The sequence below is a fragment of the Acinonyx jubatus genome, chromosome C1, assembly GCF_027475565.1.
Source record: "Acinonyx jubatus isolate Ajub_Pintada_27869175 chromosome C1, VMU_Ajub_asm_v1.0, whole genome shotgun sequence".
In the NCBI taxonomy this organism is placed as follows: Eukaryota; Metazoa; Chordata; class Mammalia; order Carnivora; family Felidae; genus Acinonyx; species Acinonyx jubatus.
The window spans coordinates 209211233-209231537 of record NC_069381.1 but is presented as its reverse complement, the minus strand read 5'-3'; the positions used below and the strand labels follow the sequence as shown (position 1 = coordinate 209231537).

Here is a 20305-nt window from a genome sequence, read left to right as displayed (position 1 = left end):
GTCCAAGGCATAACCCATTCCAGAACAGAAAATCAAAGTAAAGACAAAAAAACTGAGCCTGCACTACTCTTTGGCGGTCCGGGCCCTTCTCTACCCTTTTACTTCCTTTGGTCATGATGACGAGGAAGAACCCCCCCCCCAGCCAGAGACAGGAATGGCGCAGGCGCTGACAGAAGCCTGTTCACAGGACAGGTGTGAGACCATAGCACCCAGGGTTTGAACCTGTCAGATGTTTCCCCTGAACTTTATGTTTTCTCAACTGCCTTCTTTGAAATGGCTCGTGAAAGTAGGGGAGGCCTGAGGGAAACGAGAAAGTTCAGAGGTCATGAACAAAAAACAAATCCCTGTCCTAAAACCCTGGGACTTCAGACGGGCCTCTGAGCAGCATGACAAAACGGGAAAGTCATGTGTGCAGATGAAAACCTGATTTCCTCATTGCCTAGTCCTCTACTTTATTTACGTTGCTAGTGAGCATTCTTGGAAACTGGGTAAAGTAGAGATTTAGGTTAGTGTCTTTAGAAGGACACCGGAGCAAACAGGCCATGGGCAGAGAGAGAGGTTCAAAGGGAGGGAGATGAAGACTAACCTGGTGCTGAGGTCGCTGCCCCCATCAGCCATCTTTCCGCTCTGGGCCCCGCCTGGGCCCCGCCTGGGCCTCAAGTGTGGCCTCCGAACCCTCCAGTTGGGGTGGCCTGGGTCAGGGTAGCTGCTGAGCCCAGATCAGGAAGTTTGTGAATTGACTCACGCAGAGGCAGCTCCGCCCAAATGGGGAAAAGGGAAGTGAAAGTATCTCTCAGTTGCTGGGCAGACAGACTTGTGGCAGCAGGAACAAAGGAGTGACAGTCAGGGCCTGGAGGAGCAGGGCCAGCCCCCCGGGGGGGGGGGGGGGCCACTTCGGTGTGCAAAGGCACGGAAATATCTATGTGTCCATAAGTGTTTCTGTCCTTCTATCTAAGGTTTCTAAGGGTAATAGGGGTGGGGAGAGGGGAGCTGTGTGTTTGCCACCTTCCCCTCGCCAACGAGGCTGTGGGTGGGGGGGACAGAGGCAGAGACAGAAACTTAAAATCTCCCTTCCTGCAGGAGAGCCTGGACCCCGACCAGGTAAGGTCCCAGCATGGGAACACAGGGCTGGAGAGAGCACAAATGCTCAGCATCATAAACCCGGGAGAATGTGCTTAGTGTTCCTGGAATTCAGTCAGACATAAGGGAGAAATCAGCAAGCCTGCAGCCAAGGTGCTGACGGTGGCTAATATCTCAGGTGCAAAGGTTTAAGGTGCCCCCAACTTCTGAATTGCATCCAGGGAGAAGGAGACACGTGGAAAGAAGTCGCTGGAATGCTGACCGGCACAGGCTTCCCTTGGATGCAGATGGAGATTGGAACCGAGATGATCTGGAAGCAAATACATGGGCAGGCGAGCCCCGCTGGGAGGGTGACCCTCTGCCTCCGCGTCCTGTCTGTTCACAGATTTCTCATTCGGATTTGGAGTCATCATTCCACAAAGCATGAGACTTAATTACATTTGAAACTGCAGGGGAAAGAGGTTTCTACCCTCTTTCCGTGGATGTTCTGTCTTCCCCGCAGAGGGGTGAACATCAGTCTGGTTGGGATTCCAGGATGCTTCTAAGGACGTCTTTAACCATGAGCAGGGTCTCTGTGTGCACCAGGTGCTGCACGCTTGTGGATCTCGTCCCCTCTCCCTCTCTCACTCACTCTCAGGGGTACAAGGACTAGTAAGTTGAGCTACTGTTGGGCACAACTGTCCTCTGCTTCTTGCCTCCATAGGACATGTGGCCCAGACAAGGCCTGACACGGACGACACGACTTTTCTAGCATCCCCTGTCTCTGTCCCTGGGCATCAGGCTGACCCAGGCGACCACTGTGCTGGGTGTTGGCATAAATGTGCCAGCTTTTCCGTGGCTCTGCTTAGGGTCGCTGAGATGAGCACTTGGAATAGAGGCCACCGAGCAGCTAGCCAGTGGGGTAGGGAGATACACAGGTGGCCCTCGTGGGGCTGACAGTGACACCTGGGGCTGGTCCTGGCCTGGAAGGAGGGAAGGAGCTGCCCCCGTGGGGCCAGGGGGAGCTGGACATGCATCACCTCTGTAAGAGCAGCAGTGGTTCCTGAGGAATCTGGAGGCCTCTGTAAAGAAAGCAAAGTTTCTGTGATCCAGAAAAAGCCAGACCCACCAGGTTAGGATAGGGACAGGACCAGCTTGAGGAGCAGATTTCACTCCTGAAAATCCTTCTGGACTCATCTGAAGGAAACAAGGAAGCGCCTGGGGCACTTTCTGCAGCTTCAAGGAACACTGACACCAGGGCCACCGTCACTGTTCCAGAAGTAGCACAAGTGCTCGACCTGGAGGCCTGGAAAGCCAGAGAAGCCACACTGAGGAGGAACCACAGGGCAAAGAAGCCACCAAGGGGACGGGCTCAGTAAGTGTCACCAGGAGCAGATTCTGTTCAGACTTTGAAGGTGGGTCCAAGTCTCCAATCTGGGAGACCCCTGTGGGGACCAGAGGTTTGTTGCTGGGAACTCAAGGTGGGGAAGAAGGGGTAGAAGGTCAGGAAGAAGGGGCAGCAGCAGGGGCAGTGGCTGCTGGGGCAAGGGGCTCAACACCCTTGGTACCTCTGTGTATGTAGATATGGAGGGGGAGCCGGTGCCTGGGACCTATGGCCCTACTCCAATGTCCCTGGAAGGGACATCCATCAGCGGGACTCACCCCTGCCCCTCACTCCTTTCTGGGGTGACTCTCTGGTGGAAGGGGTGAGTCTGCTCCTTGATGAGTCTCCCCGGGCTCATCATGCCTGGAGAGGCCAGAGCTCTGTTGGCTTTTCCAAAGTCAAGTGCACAGGGACAGGAGCTTGGGGGGCTGTGGGAGGTTGGGGGTGTGTATGATTGATTGGAGCAGCCTGAGGCTGAATATGTGTGGATAAGCTCAATTTGGGGGTTTGGTTTTAGGGACCCCTTTTTTGCTACACACTAAGCCACCACCCCCAGGGTAGCTTTTATCAGGATGAAAGCTGGTATTTTGAAGCCCATCTGCTTCACTTTTGTATCTATCTGTTGGTTTGGAACGCAGGTGAGGGAAAGGGACGCACTTTGGAGGGGCCCACTAACACCCTAAATTTGGGTCCAGCATATGGGCATACATCTCTTTCCATGAGTTCTTGTCTACCTGTGCCCGGGATGGGTAGAGAGGCTGGGAGTCCTACCCCCTTGCGATTGCATGGTCATGATACGGTTATCACATGTGGGTTCAGAGGGCATTTGGTGACAGTATTACAGTTTTGAGGGACCAGGGTGGGGTGGTGCCCCTTCTCCTTCTAAGCAGAATCTCAGCGACCGGGCAGGCGTTGGTTGACCTGTGGACTCCTGAAGCTGCAAAGTTGGCACAAAGCCAGAGGGATTGCTGGGGGTGGAAATGTGAGGATTTCTATAGGGAAGAGAGTAAATCCTTGGAGGAGGGGCTGGGAAGGAAATGGTTAAGGGGTGAGTGGAGGGAGGGAGAGAACCATTGGGCAATTTGGGAAAAATCCATCCGGGCCACTTTCTGGAGGTCTGCACTCCCCTCTAGTGGTCACGCTTGGTATCACAGCCTCCTGAGAACTGGCTTCTGTTGCAGGTTCAGAGAAACTGAAACCGAAAATCCCTCTGGTAACTATCGAAACCCCTGGAAATTAGTCGGAGCAGCTCCATCATTTCTTTCCAAATAAAGGCTAACTAATTTAAGGATGGGATTCTGAGATCATTTTGATATTTGGCAGTTCAAACACACACAAACAAGCTTATAGCCTGGACGGAGAGGTCTAGGGCACATCTGCTTACCATTATCTGGAGGTGAAGGGAAGGGAGCCTGCCTTACCAACAGGAGCTCTTGTTAGAGATTGTTGTGGTTGGGGAGACCTTGGGCATTCCTGGGGCACCTGTGCCCAGGGCTGAGAAAGTCCTGCACAAAGGATAAGGTTGTCCTTCTCAGACCGTCAGCTGTAACAGTCCTGGCCCAGGAGAAACCCAAATAGAGTCTAATGAGCTCTCCCCTGGATCAAGTCCTGTACTTTTTCCCTGCCTGGGGCATGTGCTTCCTCACATGTACAAGTGCTGTGCCCGTGAAACGGGCTGGCATCCTGGCGGGTCCAGCACTAGTACACAAGGACCACGTGGCTCCGGCCAAGTCCTAAAGTGGCCCCGGGAACACATCGGCATGGCCCTGAAGCTCCACCAGCCTCTGCTGGGCATCGTATGTCTCACCTTAGAATGAGGTTTGCGGGTGGGTTGCAAAGCTGCACAGTTTTTCAGGACCAGGTGGCCACCAGGGTCTCCAGGTACAATGGTTTATAGGCAAGACCACAACCAGCATAGTTGCACCGATTTCTCAAGACAATGACACTGAAGCTGAAAACATACCTCTCTCATTGGACTCTGGTCCGTTATCCTGGGGCATAAAGGGTATACGGGGAAAGTTCCCGGGAGATCAGATGCCATTTCTGCAGCTTCTTCCACCATTTGAGAAGGGCCAGTGTCAGTCTACAAGGTGACACCCTCCCCTCCATAGAGAAAGGAGACCTCTCTGCCCTTTCACCAATATGGGGGCCCCATAGGCATTCCACCAAAAGCCTATGGGACCCTCTTCCCTGAATAATTCTAGGGAGCAGGGGTGGGGGTGAGTGGGGCAGGGAGGGGACTTCAGCCTCCTAAATGTGGAGCCATGGTGAGTGAGGGGCTCACATATGTATCCAAGAGCCTGGATTGTGTCCTCACTGCACAGCGTGCTTGAACAGGTTGGGCCTGGAGTTCCCACTTGCCATCAGACAAAGGTACAACGTCGGAAACCAGGGCCCATCTGTATTTCCTGAACAGACACAAAGTAAAGACATCAGCTCCTCCTGTAGAGCACTTCAGGCCACAGGCAGTGACACAAGAGTTTGCAAAACTTCTAAGAGCAGGCATGTGCAAAGGCATACAGAGTGCATATGCCATGGGCTCTATCACTATTCCCAGGGACCCCGAGGAGAGGTCACAGACACCAGACAAGCCAGGGGCCACGTCATTTAAAAAAATTTTCATGTTTATTTATTTTTGAGAGAGACAGACAGACAGAGCATGAGCAGGGGAGGGGCAGAGAGAGGGGGAGACACAGTATTCGAAGCAGGCTCCAGGCTCTGAGCTGTCAGCACAGGGCCCAATGCGGGGCTCAAACCCACGAACCACAAGACAATGACCTGAACCGAAGTCGGCCGCTTAACCGACTGAGCCACCCAGGTGCCCCAGGCCATGTCATTTTATAGCTAAGACTTGTGCTCCTGAGATCTCAAGGCCGGGGTCCTGCCTCTCCCACCACCACCAACCCCCCCCCCATCCAGACACAGGCAGCTGTAGATGGGCCATTGGAGGTGGCGGGATGGAACGTGGTCCTCCCTACCTCCCCAGCAGCTCTGCCAGAATGCTGTGGAAGATGTAAGACAAGTGTCTCAGCTGCCTGAACGCTCCCCACTCTCGTTTCCAGTAAAGATGTAGGTGAGATTACCACGATGGGGATTGAGAATGCATTGTTGGGTATGAACCAGTGTAGACTCTTTCCATCCCCCACACCATGGGTTCCGGGGGCAAACCTGAGTGAAGATTGGTGGGGAAGAAAAGTCCCAGACTTGATGGCATGTAGGAATCAGTCGTTTCAGGTCAGATGAAAACAATCTCAGGCCTATCGGTCCGAGTAGCAGTACCAGCTGAAGGTTTGATGAGTATCTGATTGACATGGTTCCGCACAACCTCCTGTGTCCAGGCTAGTCTAGATTTACTAAACAGGCCGCTGATTGGCACCTCTCGCTGGGATCAGAATGTGCTCAGCTCGTCTTAGCAGGCCACTCACGTGGCCAGGCTCAGACTGCACACCCTGCCTCCTCTTTGGGCACAGCTCAGACTGGTTTCACTCAGTCCCGGGCATCAACCAGTGGTTTGGGGAGGGTCTAGACACAGAAATTTGGGGTTCCTCTCTGTGACTTTCTCTTTTCCAGCCTTTCCCCCTCACCACCCAGAAAACTTAGTGGCCCTGGGCTTCTTCCCTGGCTTTGCTACCCAGAGGGAAGGTGTGAGCTTTCTGCCAAGGTTTTGCCCTCCCGCCCTCCATGCAAGACTGGCCTGGCTACTCTCAGGGCCCAGTGCTAATAAACGGTAAACATCTCGTATTGGCTGTTTCCTCCTGAGTTTCGAATTCCCTCCAAAGTCGGTCTGCTTTGGCTTACTTTTCAGTTGTTTTTTAGATGTTGTCCAGAGCGTTTAGCAGTTTTCTAGAAGAGTCTGGTTGGTTAGGAGCTCTCGCCCTTGGTCCTAAGCAGTAGACCAGCCCTGCCCACCCCCGGGGCCCAGCCCTGCTTCTGGGGACATCAGTGGTTTCAGTGCCCGCTAAGCCCCCTGCTCACCCTAGGGGACAAGATCCTATGCTCAGTACATCGAACAGAAAGCACCCCTCTGTCAGGTAAGGCACAGTCAGATCTATGCAATCGTGCACTTCTGTGCCCGCGGGAACACGAATGCTCACCCACTTAGGGCGGGCTTGTTCACTAAACAAAATGACAGAGCAAACGATGTGCCTGGGAGGACAAACACGGATTATTCTAGAATTTCAGTTGGAGTTAATACTTACGAACCTATACAGATAAGGCCTACAACTTGTTGCCCAGAAGCCCAAGACTCTTTTTCCTTTGTTAAAAGAGGAGATGGAGCCATCTGTATCGAGCCTGGTTTTTGTTTCAAGGTCTCACCTTTATGCAGCCCTGTCTTTCCAAGGAATCAGGTCCACAGCCCGCCCTCTGCCTCCCTCCCGCACAAACTCCCCATGCACAAACTAGGGAAGGAAGAGCCCCCGACTGGGTGTGTGTGAGTGAGTGTTTGGCCTGATAGGAAACCCGGCCAGGTAGTTCGGTTCCCGGGCTCTGATCTCGAGCCTTGTGAAACCTCCCCACCCGGTTTACGCGGAGAGAGCTGGAGAACGCCCTAGAGCTGATGCCCAGAGGAGCTGCCCTGGGAAGCTCAGGCTGAGAGGTCCTTACCAAGAGCCCCAGGTCCTCCTGTAGCTCCCAGGGACACAGGCGCACAGCCCTCCCCCTGGAAGGCCACAGCCGAGCTCCCTAGCGTCTCGGCAAACAGCCCCCAACTGAGTTCAAGTAAACCAGACTGATGGGATGATAGGCTTAGTGCCCTTCGTTGCCCTTGGCTGTCCTGAGGGTGGGGTGGACGCCTTCCCTTCAAGCATGAAGACCAACTCAGCCTTTCTCTGCACTGCACAGGGCAGCGGGAACTCAGTCAACCTGCTCCCTTTGGTTCCGGGACCTCGGCCCTTCTGACTGACCTTGCACTGCCCCATCCACTGTTAGATACCAGGGCCTACCTCGGAGGGTCTGTTGGTCAGGCCTGATTTCCTTGGCCACCTTCCTAACAGCACCCAGTTTCCTCTGGGGAGACGACCTCTCCCCTTCGTGTGCGGGAGCAGAGGGACTGCTGTTCAATAGCTGGCCCCCGAGCAAGCCGGGCCAGCCAGGAGCTTTGGGGAGTCATACTCTTGAGAGAAGTTTGCTAAGGAGTTTAAAAAAAAAAAAAGACGGAAAACATTCATTCCATGGTGGCTCCTTGACAAGACGGCTGAGTTGTTCCTGGTGCACAATTCCTGGATCTGCTCTGCTACACTGCCCTGGTTCTGGGGCCATTGGCGAGCTCCGCACCCAGCCTTCCCGCCCTTGCGTGAGCCACTGGGCATCTGTTTAAACAGGGTCTTTTTGTCTCACCGAGGTAAAGCCAGTCTCACTGGCAAGGAGCCCCCGCTGACACAAGGACGTTTGTAGGTGATTTACTTACTGTTCTCAGGATCAGGCACTTCCTAGGAGCACAGTAACTATTAACTCATTCATCCTCACGACCCAGCGAGCTAGGTACTAGCTTCTCCATTTCACCCTGTGCTAGTGCACAGGGGAGGTAGGTCGCGTGCCCAGGGACGCACCGCTGCTCGTGAGGAGCTGGGATTCCACCTCCTATGCTGGCTTCGCGGCCGGTGTTCTCAAACGCTCGGCTCTGGTAGAAGGGCCAACTGCAACTGAGGCTTGATGAAAAATAACAGCTGGGATAGGGCTGACACAGAACTGTATTTACCAACATGTAGCAATGCTCATTATATACTATGAAGTGAAATACATTGATTAAAACACATTTTATTGTCAAGATGGTGTAAGCACTGTTACCCTCCCAGCTTGCACTCCGCCCTTCTGCATTACAAAGCCTAGAATAATTTTCATCAAATTGGCAACCATGGGTATTCTTCTTCCCCGGAGAGGCCTACCAAGCATTGTGCTTCTTAGTGGTAGAAGATGGCTTGGAGCTTTGGAGGGGATATCCTGATATGCCCCTGACCGTTGAACCCCTGAGAGCTTACCTGTATGTCATGTCTCTGAATTCTTAGTAGGGTTTCTCTCTCACCATCTGGGACACATGTGACTCAACAAGGCTTTCAGAACACCCAACACTTTTTGCTGTTCAGGTCCAGTTAGCATACTGTCACTGTGATGGTTAATTTTGTGTCCACTTGACTGGACCATGGGGGGTCCCTGATTAAACATTATTTCTGGGTACTTTACTGAGAATGTTTCTGGATAAGATCAGCATTAAAAAAAATTTTTTTTTAATGTTTATTTAGTTTTGAGAGAGAGACAGTGTGAGTGAGGGAGGGGCAGAGAGAGGGAGACATAGAATCCGAAACAGGCTCCAGGCTCTGAGCGGTCGCACAGAACCCGACGCGGGCTCGAACTCCATGAACCGTGCGATCATGACCTGAGGTGAAGTCGGACACTTAACCAGCTGAGCTACCCAGGCACCCCGAGACCAGCATTTTAATCAGTGGACTCAGCAACGTAGATTGCCCTCCCTAGCATGGGTGGACACCATCCATGCTGTTAAGGGCCTGGATAGTGGGAGAAAAGGGGAGAAACGGAAATTCATTCTCTTCCTGCCTGCTTAGTTGAGCTTTCCTCTTGGATTTCTGACTCTCTTGGACTGAGATTTACACTCTCTGCTCCCCTGGTTCTTGGGCCTTCAGACTTGGGCTAGAATGACACCTCATCTTTACTGGGTCTCTGGCTCACAGATGGCATATCGTGGAGATTGTCTGCATCCGTAAGTATGTAAGCCAATTCCACATAATAAATCCCTGTATATATAAATGTATGGTTCTATTTCCAAAACTATTGGTTCTGTTTCTCTACAGAGCCCTGATTAATACAGTCAACAATATAGCGGATTGATGTACTGTATTGTGGTGTCAGGATAGACTAGGTTCCTTCAGACTATATTGTAACAGAGGACAGGAGAATTCACACCGTCCTGGGGCAGGACAGTAAATGTGTACACCTGTCCAGTCCATGGGAACATGAACTGCTTCCGATCCTATTTCCTACTAGATATTTTAAAAGCACATTTTCCGTATTAACAGTTGCACAGCACATACCATAGGCCATGCTACTCTGCTCTAAAAGAGCACGTCTAGCACAGCAGCTAGTTGTTTCTAGTAGCCATGAACCAAGTAGCTTCTGCGGAGACCAGCCCAAATATAGTGGTAATGAGGACCCAATAGCTGCCTCCTTTAAATCTTTGCAGGTGGCACTAATCTCTGTCATTCTCCGGCCCAGGAATATGACATTGCTTTTGACTATTTTCACCATAGGGAATTTCAGTTTCAGGGCCTTCCACTGGGCTTTTCTTAAGACAGTGATTATTATTTCACGGGATGCTTTGTAGGTTAAAGAACCGGTTCATCCAACTTCCATGTGTATCCTGATTATACCCTCAGGAAGTGGAGCGGCTTCATGGATTGAGTGGACCCATTGTGACATGGATATTACCTGACTTCCATACACTTTACTCAACAGGGACCATGATGGTGCTTTATGAGCCTAGAGTAGCATCAAATTCAGATGCTATATTCAACAACCTTTGAAACGCCTATATATTTTCCTTTATAGGACATATGGTTTCTAGAATAAAAGACCGTTGGTCCTTTTGGTGAAGAACTGAGGAAATCACTATGTGTACATTTGCAAAGTTCTTTTTTTATGAGACCTGCCTTCATTTCCCTCAGCATGGTTGGGGTCCAAGAATTGACTTAGGTCTGGAAACTGGGCAAGGGATCTTGACTTTTCATTGAGTCAGCTGAACTCAGCTCTCTGATCATCTATTTTTAATCTCTAATCTTTTTTGAAGGTATATATGAAGCAATATCCTTGTCGGCTGCCCATTTGCCTTGCCTATAAGAACACCACGTCTTGTAAGCTATCTCCAGAGACATCCACGGACCAGGCCCCACGGCTGTCATTCTAACCTTGCTGCGCATTACAGAAGTTGTGTTGTCATGCTCTGACAGTTAAATGCTACCCCTGATTTTGTTATCCAATCATTTCCGTTGCTGGAATACAGTTCTGTGCAACATTCCCACATCATTCTGACCTACAGAGGACAGCCCCTGCTGAGCATCTCAAGGATGCTATCGCCCCCTTAGCAGTATGTTCTTTATCACCTTGGTAAGTCAGTGTCTCTGAGGCCTCCTGAGGAACAGTTACCTGTAGGTGGTTTTTCCAGCTGGAGAGAATAAAGCCATGCCAATTTCATTAGGCTTTTGAAGTTCCCTTTTCCATAATCTGCCCTACCAAGCCCGGTATCTCTACTTCTGTTTCATCCAGCGTGTACCCTGGCTTATAGCAAGCCTCTGCGAGCCACCCAGGAGCATGTTAGAATCATCACCTCTGGCCCTTGCCAGGCTAATTAAGTTCTGTGGCAGGGGAGAGCGTGGCTGCATCAACAATTTTCCTCCTTCCAGTTTCCTATTCCCTTTCTTCATTCAGGACCCACTCCCACACACAATCCCCTGGCACCTGCTGGTATATGTTGGCCCAGTCCTCCAGCTGCACTGGAGTAGAACCCTCTCTTCATCTCGCAGGCCCACTCAGCATACTCCCAGTTAGGTCATACTGAGGCTACTCTGCATAGCCTTCATTCAGGCAAGAGGTGGGCTGGTAAGGGTCTGTCTCCAAAGCAGGGGCAGGAGTTCTCTTCTGCAGGCCCTGCGGGCTCAGAGGGATCTGGAGTTCAGAGCTCTCCTGTACATCTATCTAGAGAGTTTTGGGGCTTCACTCCTTCTTTATTGGTGCCTAACTTTGGCATAGGAGGCCACCCTGAGCTTAGAATTCAGGCTTCTCTGAAATTCTGCCCTTCTGAAAATCAGGGCCAGGCCTTCCTCACTGTCTACTTTCCAGCTGCAGGGATGGGGGTGATTTTGGTTTAGGTGATTAATAGCTTTAAGCCTGTCTTTTACTCTTGTCAACATATTAGTGGCACTTACCAACAGCCTTCAAAACCCCACACTTGTTTCAGTTACTATCTCTCCTTCTGTAAATGTCAGATAATTGTTCCAGCGAATATGCCTCTCCCCCTATAGCCCATCCAGTTTCTTACAGGTGAAAGTTTTGGCAATGGCACGGTTGTAACACCTCAGGCACTGTCAACATTCCACTTGTCACCATCTGACTAGACAGTGATCTAACATCAGAACCCCATCCTCAAGTCCTGCTTGCTAGGACCAATACCTTAAGTTGGGTTCCTTGGGAGCAGAGCCCGAGATAAAATCTCTTGAGTAAGTGATTTATTATGAGAATTTTCTCAGAAGAAGAGGGGTGAGGGAAGCAGGATAGCATGATAGGAAAAGCCAAGCATGGATTGGTACCAGCTGGAGACTAGATCCAGGGATACGGATCACTACAGGCTGGTTCCACCTTGGGGCTGGAAGCCGGCCCCCACGCCCAAGAGGTGTAATCTCCAGGTGAAGTTGGCATTGGCAGAGGGTGGTACTTTGGGGAAGAGTGTCATCAGCAGCCAACCCTCACAGCAGCTGGGACATGAAAGTTCTGCCCAAAAAGGAGATTTTCCAGGGTGTCAACAGCCTCCACTACACCAGTGAGCTCCTCTCATTTGCTTCCTCAATAGAAAACACTTCCTTGAATTTCTTCTCGAACTCTGCCTCCAGTCTAAGTCCCATTAGGCCAAAGTCATTGTACTGAAAAATAAATCATAAAGACAAAAATAGCGATACTCATTATCAGTGTTATTAGACACCTTGCAATAAAAAATGTTTAGGACCTTGTTTTAAACACCTAAGTTACATTAACCAGGTGAAGCTTAAAAATTCAAGCAGCCAAGAACAACTTGTTTCCTATGTGCATGATTATTTCTGATTAAATAGACAGAAGTGAGAAATCACTGCCATACTTGGGACTCTGATTTTTGTGGTTTGGATTATTTATTTCAGTGAGACTTAGGAAAGCCATCTATGTCCTTTGAAACCATCAAAGAGCACAGTCTAAGTACAATGAGCCATCCTGCTTCCCCGAAACTTCTAGTCCTCTCTGGTAACCCCTGTAAACTACACGCTCCATTCACATGCAAGAAGTCTAGAATTGGGGTTTCTAAGAGGTTGAGTTGATCTGGGGAGAGATAAGAAGGGTGATATAACTTTAAGATGCCATTCTCTCCTCCTTGGATTTGGAGCAGGTGGGACTCCACTGCTCTCTATGGGCAGCTGTCACCTTTGAGGAGGGGAATGAGCTCTCAGGGGCCTGGGGTTCTGGTTGCGGAAATACCTTCTGACTCACTACTACTCTGCCGCGGTGAGCTTAAGTCCTGAAATGGAAAAGTCACTCATGTCCAGAGCCCTTTCTTGTGCAGGCTTGTCATAGGGTGAGGGAAATGTAAAATTTTCCAGGCACCAGAAAATGAGGGCAGAGTGAGTCAGTGGAAAGAAAATGAAATGGAGGCAGAGAGAGCGCCTCTTACCTTGTAAGATGCCCTGTGGTTCCGAAAGATGAGGCGCATGTCCTGCACAAACTCCTCTACTCTAGGGTAGCCTTGTTTATTTAGCTTCTTCTTGATTTTGTCCAACCACATGGGTTCCTTTAGGTTTTGAGACACCTCTTTAATCTGGTGGGGGAAAAATATCAATGGGAGAGTTATTGGCATTGTTCAATGTCTGTCTCCAGTGGATTTCCTGTACTCCAGCAGAGATGCAAGACAAAGAAAATGGCGGCTCATGCTCTCCCTCTCATGGGATTCAGATCACAGATCCCCCCTGTGTGAAAGTCACTGAACGTCACAACGGCCTGTAATGGTAGTTGGTTGCTGTTACTTACATAATAGTAGTATGGAATCTTCGAAAAAAAGGAGCTCTCTGAATGGCAATAGACCTTCAAGAGGAGGAACTCACATTTCTGCAAAAGAAGGCGGCTGTGAATTCACAGCAGTTTGGAGACATTGAGCCCATTCACATGCCCAGGGAGAGGCATGACTTAACACTGTCTTCTGGAACTTTCCCCAAACACGTTTGGCTTTCAGAAACAGACATGTAATAGGTGAGTTATATATTCTGCAATCCAGTTCTGGTATGATTTCAGCATGATCAAGACATGGCTTGGAAGAGAAGGCTCCCTCAGGCACCCTTCCCCTCCCTCTAGACCTGTTGGACTTCTCGGTGTCAGGGAGAAGGAGAAGCCTTGGGCTTTGCACCCAGCTCACCAACTGCTCCTCCGGCTGCATCTGCCTCTCCAGGACCTCAGATTCCCCGTGGCACTGCTGCCTTTCCAAAAACTCCATCCTGCAGAAGGTGCAACTCCATGGGTTCCTGAGAGGTCAGGCAAAAGTAAGCAAGGGCAAGGCCCCTGGAAACAGCCTCTGTGCCTACGGCCGCCATTGTCTTCCTTTTAGACATGGTTGATGGACACAGCTGGGAGATGAAGGGAATCCCTCTCAGAGCCTCTAGGACCCCCGCGTGGAGCCTGAGCCCATGAGGATGGCAAAAGGGTGCCCATGACCCTTCTCCCATTGAGGGTGGCAATAGGGGGCTCTGTGCATGGAGGGTGGGGTTAGGGTGAGTGGTGGGCCCTCCTTTCCCTATCTGAGCTGCTGGGAGCCCTGCCTGCTTTGTCTGAGTGTCAAAACTGAGCCTTAAGCCCTGGGGCCCAGGCTTCTATCAGCCTGTGGAGCCCATGGTAAAATGCACAAACCAGGCCATGTTTCCCGCCTTTCTGAAAAAGTGCAGAACACAAACAGCTGGTGTTCCCACCTCTATGAACAGGGCTCAGGGCTAGAAAATCTTCTCAAAGGGACAGTAACACTAGGTAGGCAAGGGACCCAGCCACCAGCCTCAGCATCCCAGAGGGCAGCAAAGAACAGTATTCCCTCCTGCTGCCAGAGTCTTTAAACAGCTGGATCATGCTGCTGGATGCCATACCTATGGCCCTGCTCCTTCTCTCTGCAGGGGGATTTCCTCCTATGGCAGGAGGAGGGGTTCCTAATCCAAGTGGGGGGACTTCATCTCACAAACCTCTCAGTTTCCACTGGTGGGATGTGACAGTCCTCATGAAAAGATCTTGAACAGGTGTCACAACAGAACAGCTTTCCTCCATCCCGGCACATCTCACACACATCGGAGTTTCCCGGCTAGAAGGAGAATCAATGTCGGCATCCCTAGTGAAACACCGGCAGGCCACCACTATGGGAATCTAGAACTCACTGCCTTTGTGTGAACCTGCATGAACATATCTATGCTTCTCCCTGAGGTGTGAAGGAGGAGTGGCATGAAGTGTAGACTTCAGAAGAAATCATGGTCTGCAGTGATGCCCAGGATGAGGGCCAGTGTATCAGACCAGAAAAAATTCTCCCTATAAAACCAGAGATTCTAACACAGGAAGACTAGTAGCAAAACAAGATGATTTTATAGGAATTGGAATAATATTGTTACCTTGCTGATAAAACAAGTTCCTGAAATAAAGTATTAAATGCATTTGCCTATACTGCAATGAAGAAATAGAATCATGGAAGGGCAAAATATTGAGAATGTAATAGGATGGAGTAAGCTCCTTAGTGTGGAAAGTGATAAAAGATGAAAAGACACCCATTAACCATTATTGGGTCTTGTTTTTGGCTCATATTGGGTAAACAGGGTTCTAGCTATTTCTTTTGTTTTTTAAAATGACCCTATATGAAGAAGTGCTAGTCCCAATAAATGTCTAACCAAAAACTCCCATTCTGTGTCCCAGGGAATCCTCAAAGACACCTCCATCTGGGGTTAAGCCTGCTCTGGCATGGAGACATGGGGCCATTTTACTTCTCATCAGTGCAGACACTCATAGATTACAATCATCAACCTCGAGGAAGCAATGACCCTCTTTCCAGAAGAACAAGGAAATAACAAATACAACAACGCTTAAGAATCTCCCACATATATACTTTTTAACAGATACAGCTCTTTGTTTCTTAGTCCAGCTGCACATTAAAATCATCTGGGCATTAAAATACTAATGTCCTGGTCCCAACGCCAGAGATACTGGGTGGGCATAGCCATTGATAGTCTTTAATTATAAAACAGGTGATTTTGTGTATCGGAATCATTTGGGACTTTCAAACAATCCTAATGCCCAAGACGTAGCCCAGACTTATTAAGTCAGAATTTCCTACAGAGTGGAATCCAGGTAATATTATTTTTCAAAGGTCCTCAGGTGACTCAGTATGCAGCCCAAGGTGAGATTTAGCCTGAGCAAAGTCTGGTTATTGGGCATAGGGATATCATAAGTCAATGTTGAGTTGGCCCACAATATCTACCCCTGGAAAGATTATGAACAGAGGTGAGGGTCTCCATCCATCCCAAACAAGCCACCCAAACGCTGGACTCGAGAGCTGTTTAGATGATTGAAGACTCCCTCTGTTGGCCTAGGGTCAAAATCAGTGTGGATAAGATCTAAATCTTGTTAGAGGATTGCTTTGGAGGTAAAGTACGTACAGAACTATTTGACTATCCCTCCTCTGTTGGATGGCCTGTGTCAGTATTAGGGCTTATGGAAACCCTCTGTGAGTGCTGCCCCCGGAGTCGTGCAAAGGTGACTCTGCCTCAAATGTCTATTTCATTGCAATGAAAGGAATCAAAGCATGATTTAGCATAGAGAGTGTAGTCACCCACAATCCTGATAGACATTATAGCTGGCAGCCCTGTGGGACCACACTGTGATTGGTTGCATGGTGATGGTTTCAGTCCTAACCAGTTCAGCACCCTGGTGGCCCCCTTGAGACTGGATACATGGCCTCCATAAAGGGCCCACCTGCCTTGCATGCATTTCTCTGCAGGACTCACAACAAAGGTCTACCCCCTGGACTCACCAGCTTGGCCCAGCCTGTTCCTTCTGGCTGATCTCAGCTCTGCTGCACCTTGGAGTGGCTGATTGGGATTTTCCATCTCCTTCACTATTGCCTTCTTTAAAATGCTGCTATTTTTTCAAATTTGCTTCTTACCCCTAATCTGCAGGTCAGCTCTGGCTCTTTCCACTTCAGCCCAGGTTCTAGAGGCCCCAGGGGACTAGAGCTCTGTCCTCTGAGCTCCCATACTCACTTTCAAAGGGAAATGAGGAAACAGGAAGGTTTTACTAAACAAACAGGAAAAGATGTTTTCATGTAGAGACACTAAGTCCAGAATCATCTCCCTGGTGTGGGTGATACACCTTCTGTTCTCTGCTCATCACACAGCGACATGCCCCAACTGAGTGTGAGCACGCTTTAGTCAAATGCAGCAATGGCACAGATAGTGCACGGAGGGACAAGGCCTGGATTATTCTGGGGTTAGAGGCATAGTACTTACATAAGGGTTAACTAAGGTATTGTTGTGAGACTTTGGTATTATCTGTTGAAAAGAAAGAAAGATTGAATGACAATATTGAATGTAAGGATTGCATCCATCCCTTATTTAACAGCCATTTGTTGAGGAATTAAGCCACAGTCTACCCATTATTTCATACCTGGTTTTATGGACCTAGATATCTACTTGGAGAATAAAAAGTACCAAAATACCACTGTTGGGCCCAATGCAAGTTCAATTTCCTGGATTTCCTACCCAAGGTAGGCCTTTGTGAAATCATGAAGGAAGTCTGGCCCTGGTTCCCACAGATGGAGTTGGAGAGACTCCACTGGTTCTCCTAATTTGAGGATCTCTCAGGCATTTTTCTCTACCTTAGAAAGTATCATCCCACTGGGAGGAGGTGTAATGAGAGAATCAGGCCAATAACTCATCACCAACAGCCCCCAGTGACCACAGGACCTAGAGTCCTGGAATCCATGGGAACGTCCCAGAGAATCCCACTGCCTTTCATAGTCCTCCTAGAGCACAGCCTTAAAGACGAAATGTGCCCAAGGTCCCCAGTGCTGCAGCTTTTCTTTCAGAAGGTCACCCTCCTCTCTCCTCCTAGAAAGATGTCAGCTGGGTGACTTTTCAGAGGTAATTGACTATCACTCACTAGACTTACAATTCTTTTGCATATTCAGTAGAATGACATGGCTTTCTTCCCTCTGGAATGCAGCTTTTATCTCCACCCAGGACAGAGTAGTCATAGACAAATGATCCATGGGACGATGACCTGAGAAGTGGCCATGTCATTGCCCCTTTCTCTGGGTAACCTAAAATTTCCCTCCCCCCCACCTTGGTTAATCTTCCATGTTAGAATTTGAGGTTGAAACAATCCTCAAGGTCAGGAATATTATTTCAATCATCTCTAATGGCCATTGGGCATTTAGTATGGGCTTGATAATTATATGTTGAATGACTAAATAAATTGAATACTGCTTAACTTAGGAAAAGAGATTACTTGCTATCTCTTAAGAAATATTAGAATATGATATACTGGAGAAATATATTATTTTACAACACAGCAGCTGTCACCAAAGGGTATTAGTGACCCTTGTCAAGAGCCAATAAGCTATTGCATGGTTTCAAGAGTAATACTTAAGTTTCCAGAAGCCAAGGGGCTCTATCAGCAAAAGTGGTTCTGAGACTCACAGAGGACTCATGGGAGTAATATTGGATCCTGAGATTTGCCACTTTGGGGAGTTCATGGGGAGACAAAATATACAGGCTTATTGCTAAATAGTGTTGCACCCATGCATAAGGGTAGAACCTGTTGATAAGAAGTTGCAAGCTCACAGGGGTAATCTAACTAACTATTTTATGTTATTGTTTTAATTTTAATTTTATTTTACTTTTTAAGTAAGCTCTATGACCAACATGGGGCTTGAACTCACAATCCTGAGATCAAGAGTTGTATGCTCTACCAACTGAGCCAGCCAGGCACCCCTAACTGAGTAAGTCTTCACACCTGGGGAATGATATAGATGCTGGTCTTTAAAATACCAAAGAGATCAAATAATAGTTTCCCTTTAGGAAATCCAGGGGATGAAATATCCCAAGGACCGAAAGTTCAAACAATCCAGAACATCAGATAATCACGTTCCCAGTGGAAGATGAAGATCCATTGCCCAGCTATGCCTGACCTACCTTAGAAGTCTGTGAAAGTCCCAGATGGCCACTCCTACCTGAAGTATGTAAGAATAACATGTCTCACCTCCCGCTTCTCGTTAAGCTCTTATTCATACCCAATCTTGAAAAACCTTGTCTTGAATCTACACTGCACTTAACCTGTTTATTTGTTGTCTACATAGATTTCTTCCATTGAGAGAGAAGTTATTTTCTCAGATAGAGAGGAGATCTGTAGCTGAAAAGGTAGCATCAAAGTAAAAAATTTTCCAGATTGGTCCCTCCCATATGATACATCAATCTCCCAAAAACTTCCTTCCCAACAGCACTGTCTTCAAAAACGGCAAATAATTTCCCCTGAAAAGAACTGCATATGTATGTGTGTAAATTTAAATGGAAGGTGAAAGGGTATGAAGTGGGTCAGAAAAGAAATATGCCTTTTGTTACCTGTCACGTGGAATAATACAGTTCCATATATGTCCCAGAGTAGACTGTCTACCAGAGAGGGGTCGTCTGAATCACCATGAACAAACTTGCTCCATCAGATTTCATTTAAGTTAGACAATAGTAACAATGATTTTTTTAGAATATGGGTTTGAGGGGCACCTGGGTGGCCTAGTCTGTTGAATGTCTGACTCAGGATTTCTACTTAAGTCATGATCCCAGGGTCGTGGGATCAAGCTCCACATCAGGCTCCACACTGAGCGTGGAGCCTGCTTGAGATTCTCCCCCTCTCTCCCTCTGCTTCTCTCCCCATCTCATGCTCTCTCTCTCTCTCTCTCTCTCTGTCTCTCTAAAAATAAAATAAATAAATAAAAGAGGTGCCTGGTGGCTCAGGCAGTTTAAGCGACCAACTCTTGATTTCAGCTCAGGTCATGATCTCATGGTTCACGGGATTGAGCCCCACATTGGGCTTCACGCTGACAGCACAGAGCCTGCTTGGGATTCTTTCTCTCCCTCTCTCTCTCTTCCCCTCCTCTCTCTCTCTCTTTCTCTCTGTCCAAGTAAGTAAATAGACATTTAAAAAGCAGCAACTCTGAAGTCACATGCTCAAAAAGAAGGGTGGGGAGATGGAGGAAACCTAAGTATAATAACTCAACTGAGAACAGTATATAATTATACATAATAACAGCAGTTATGTGATGAGAACTTATAAAAAGTGACATAATAATCACCTTTCTTTTCCTGAAATATTTTCTTAGAGGATTATGTAGAAATCCCTTCTGAAAGATAAAAAGATCCAAGTATGTGGTTACATGTGATTCTGCTTTGTGAGTCTGGCATTTTCAGCCTCTTCCCATATATTTCTACCTGAGTGTCCCACTGTCAACTCAAAGCCAGGGTGGCTAAATGACAAACCATCTCCCTCTCTTCACCTGTACTTCTTCTAGAATTCTATCAATGGTAAAATTTCAAGCAATGGAAATATCATCTTTAGAACTTTTTTTTCTTGTGTGCTTTTTCCCCCAAATTTTAAGAGGTTTTCCTTCACAATCTCTTTGACACCTCCCATTTCCTTTCCATTTCTGCCAATGCCACTCATGCTGAGTCCATTGACCAGAGCAATTCAATCAACACACACTTATCCCATGCATACTGGATATCAGATACTCTGGACAATCTTGGGAACACAAAGATGGGCAAACCCTAGAGGTGTCTAGAGAGAAAAAGGAAATACATGGAAAGATAATTATGAAACAGTGTAATAATGGTCTTGGTAGTGGGCTCATTGATCCCAGAGAGGGGATGGAAATCACTTCAAGGTGCCATGGTTGTCTAAAATACTGCTTTAAATATGTCATCTCACATTTCAGAAGAATTCACTGATTTTTCATTGTCTATATTATGAATTTAAACTCCTTAGGCTGATATTAAATCCCTCCATAAACAACTCTAATTGATGGATCATGCCTGTCATACACAACCTGTC

At 48.3% G+C, this 20305-nt stretch overlaps 2 protein-coding genes and 1 long non-coding RNA gene across 28 annotated transcripts in view; 1 reads left to right on the top strand and 2 right to left on the bottom strand.

Moving 5' to 3' along the window:
• SP100 (SP100 nuclear antigen) overlaps window positions 1-745 on the bottom strand; it is a 98002-nt gene extending 97257 nt beyond the window's left edge. For all 5 annotated transcript variants that reach the window (XM_015069229.3, XM_053215926.1, XM_053215928.1 and 2 more), the window contains exon 1: window positions 587-745. In XM_015069229.3, coding sequence (XP_014924715.1) covers window positions 587-618 — 32 coding nt within the window. In that variant the 5' untranslated portion in view covers window positions 619-745. The remainder of the gene's footprint in view (window positions 1-586) is intronic.
• LOC113596178 (uncharacterized) lies at window positions 746-10645 on the top strand. Its single transcript, XR_003416922.2, has 3 exons — window positions 746-1101; window positions 1302-2474; window positions 10242-10645. It is a non-coding gene; the product is annotated as an uncharacterized LOC113596178 (long non-coding RNA).
• Window positions 10646-11768: 1123 nt separating this feature from the next.
• LOC106972311 (nuclear body protein SP140) overlaps window positions 11769-20305 on the bottom strand; it is a 65458-nt gene continuing 56921 nt past the window's right edge. For 19 of the 22 annotated variants that reach the window (XM_015069240.3, XM_015069239.3, XM_053215930.1 and 16 more), the window contains 7 exons: window positions 19551-19598; window positions 16711-16752; window positions 14407-14522; window positions 13599-13704; window positions 13217-13294; window positions 12864-13007; window positions 11769-12087 (listed from right to left, as the gene is read on the bottom strand). In XM_015069240.3, the coding sequence (XP_014924726.1) occupies window positions 11980-12087; window positions 12864-13007; window positions 13217-13294; window positions 13599-13704; window positions 14407-14522; window positions 16711-16752; window positions 19551-19598 (642 nt within the window). In that variant the 3' untranslated portion in view covers window positions 11769-11979. Of the gene's footprint in view, window positions 12088-12863; window positions 13008-13216; window positions 13412-13598; window positions 13705-14406; window positions 14523-16710; window positions 16753-19550; window positions 19599-20305 lie in introns of those variants that run through there. The other 3 variants (XM_015069238.3, XM_015069235.3, XM_027048376.2) reach the window with 3 other exon arrangements.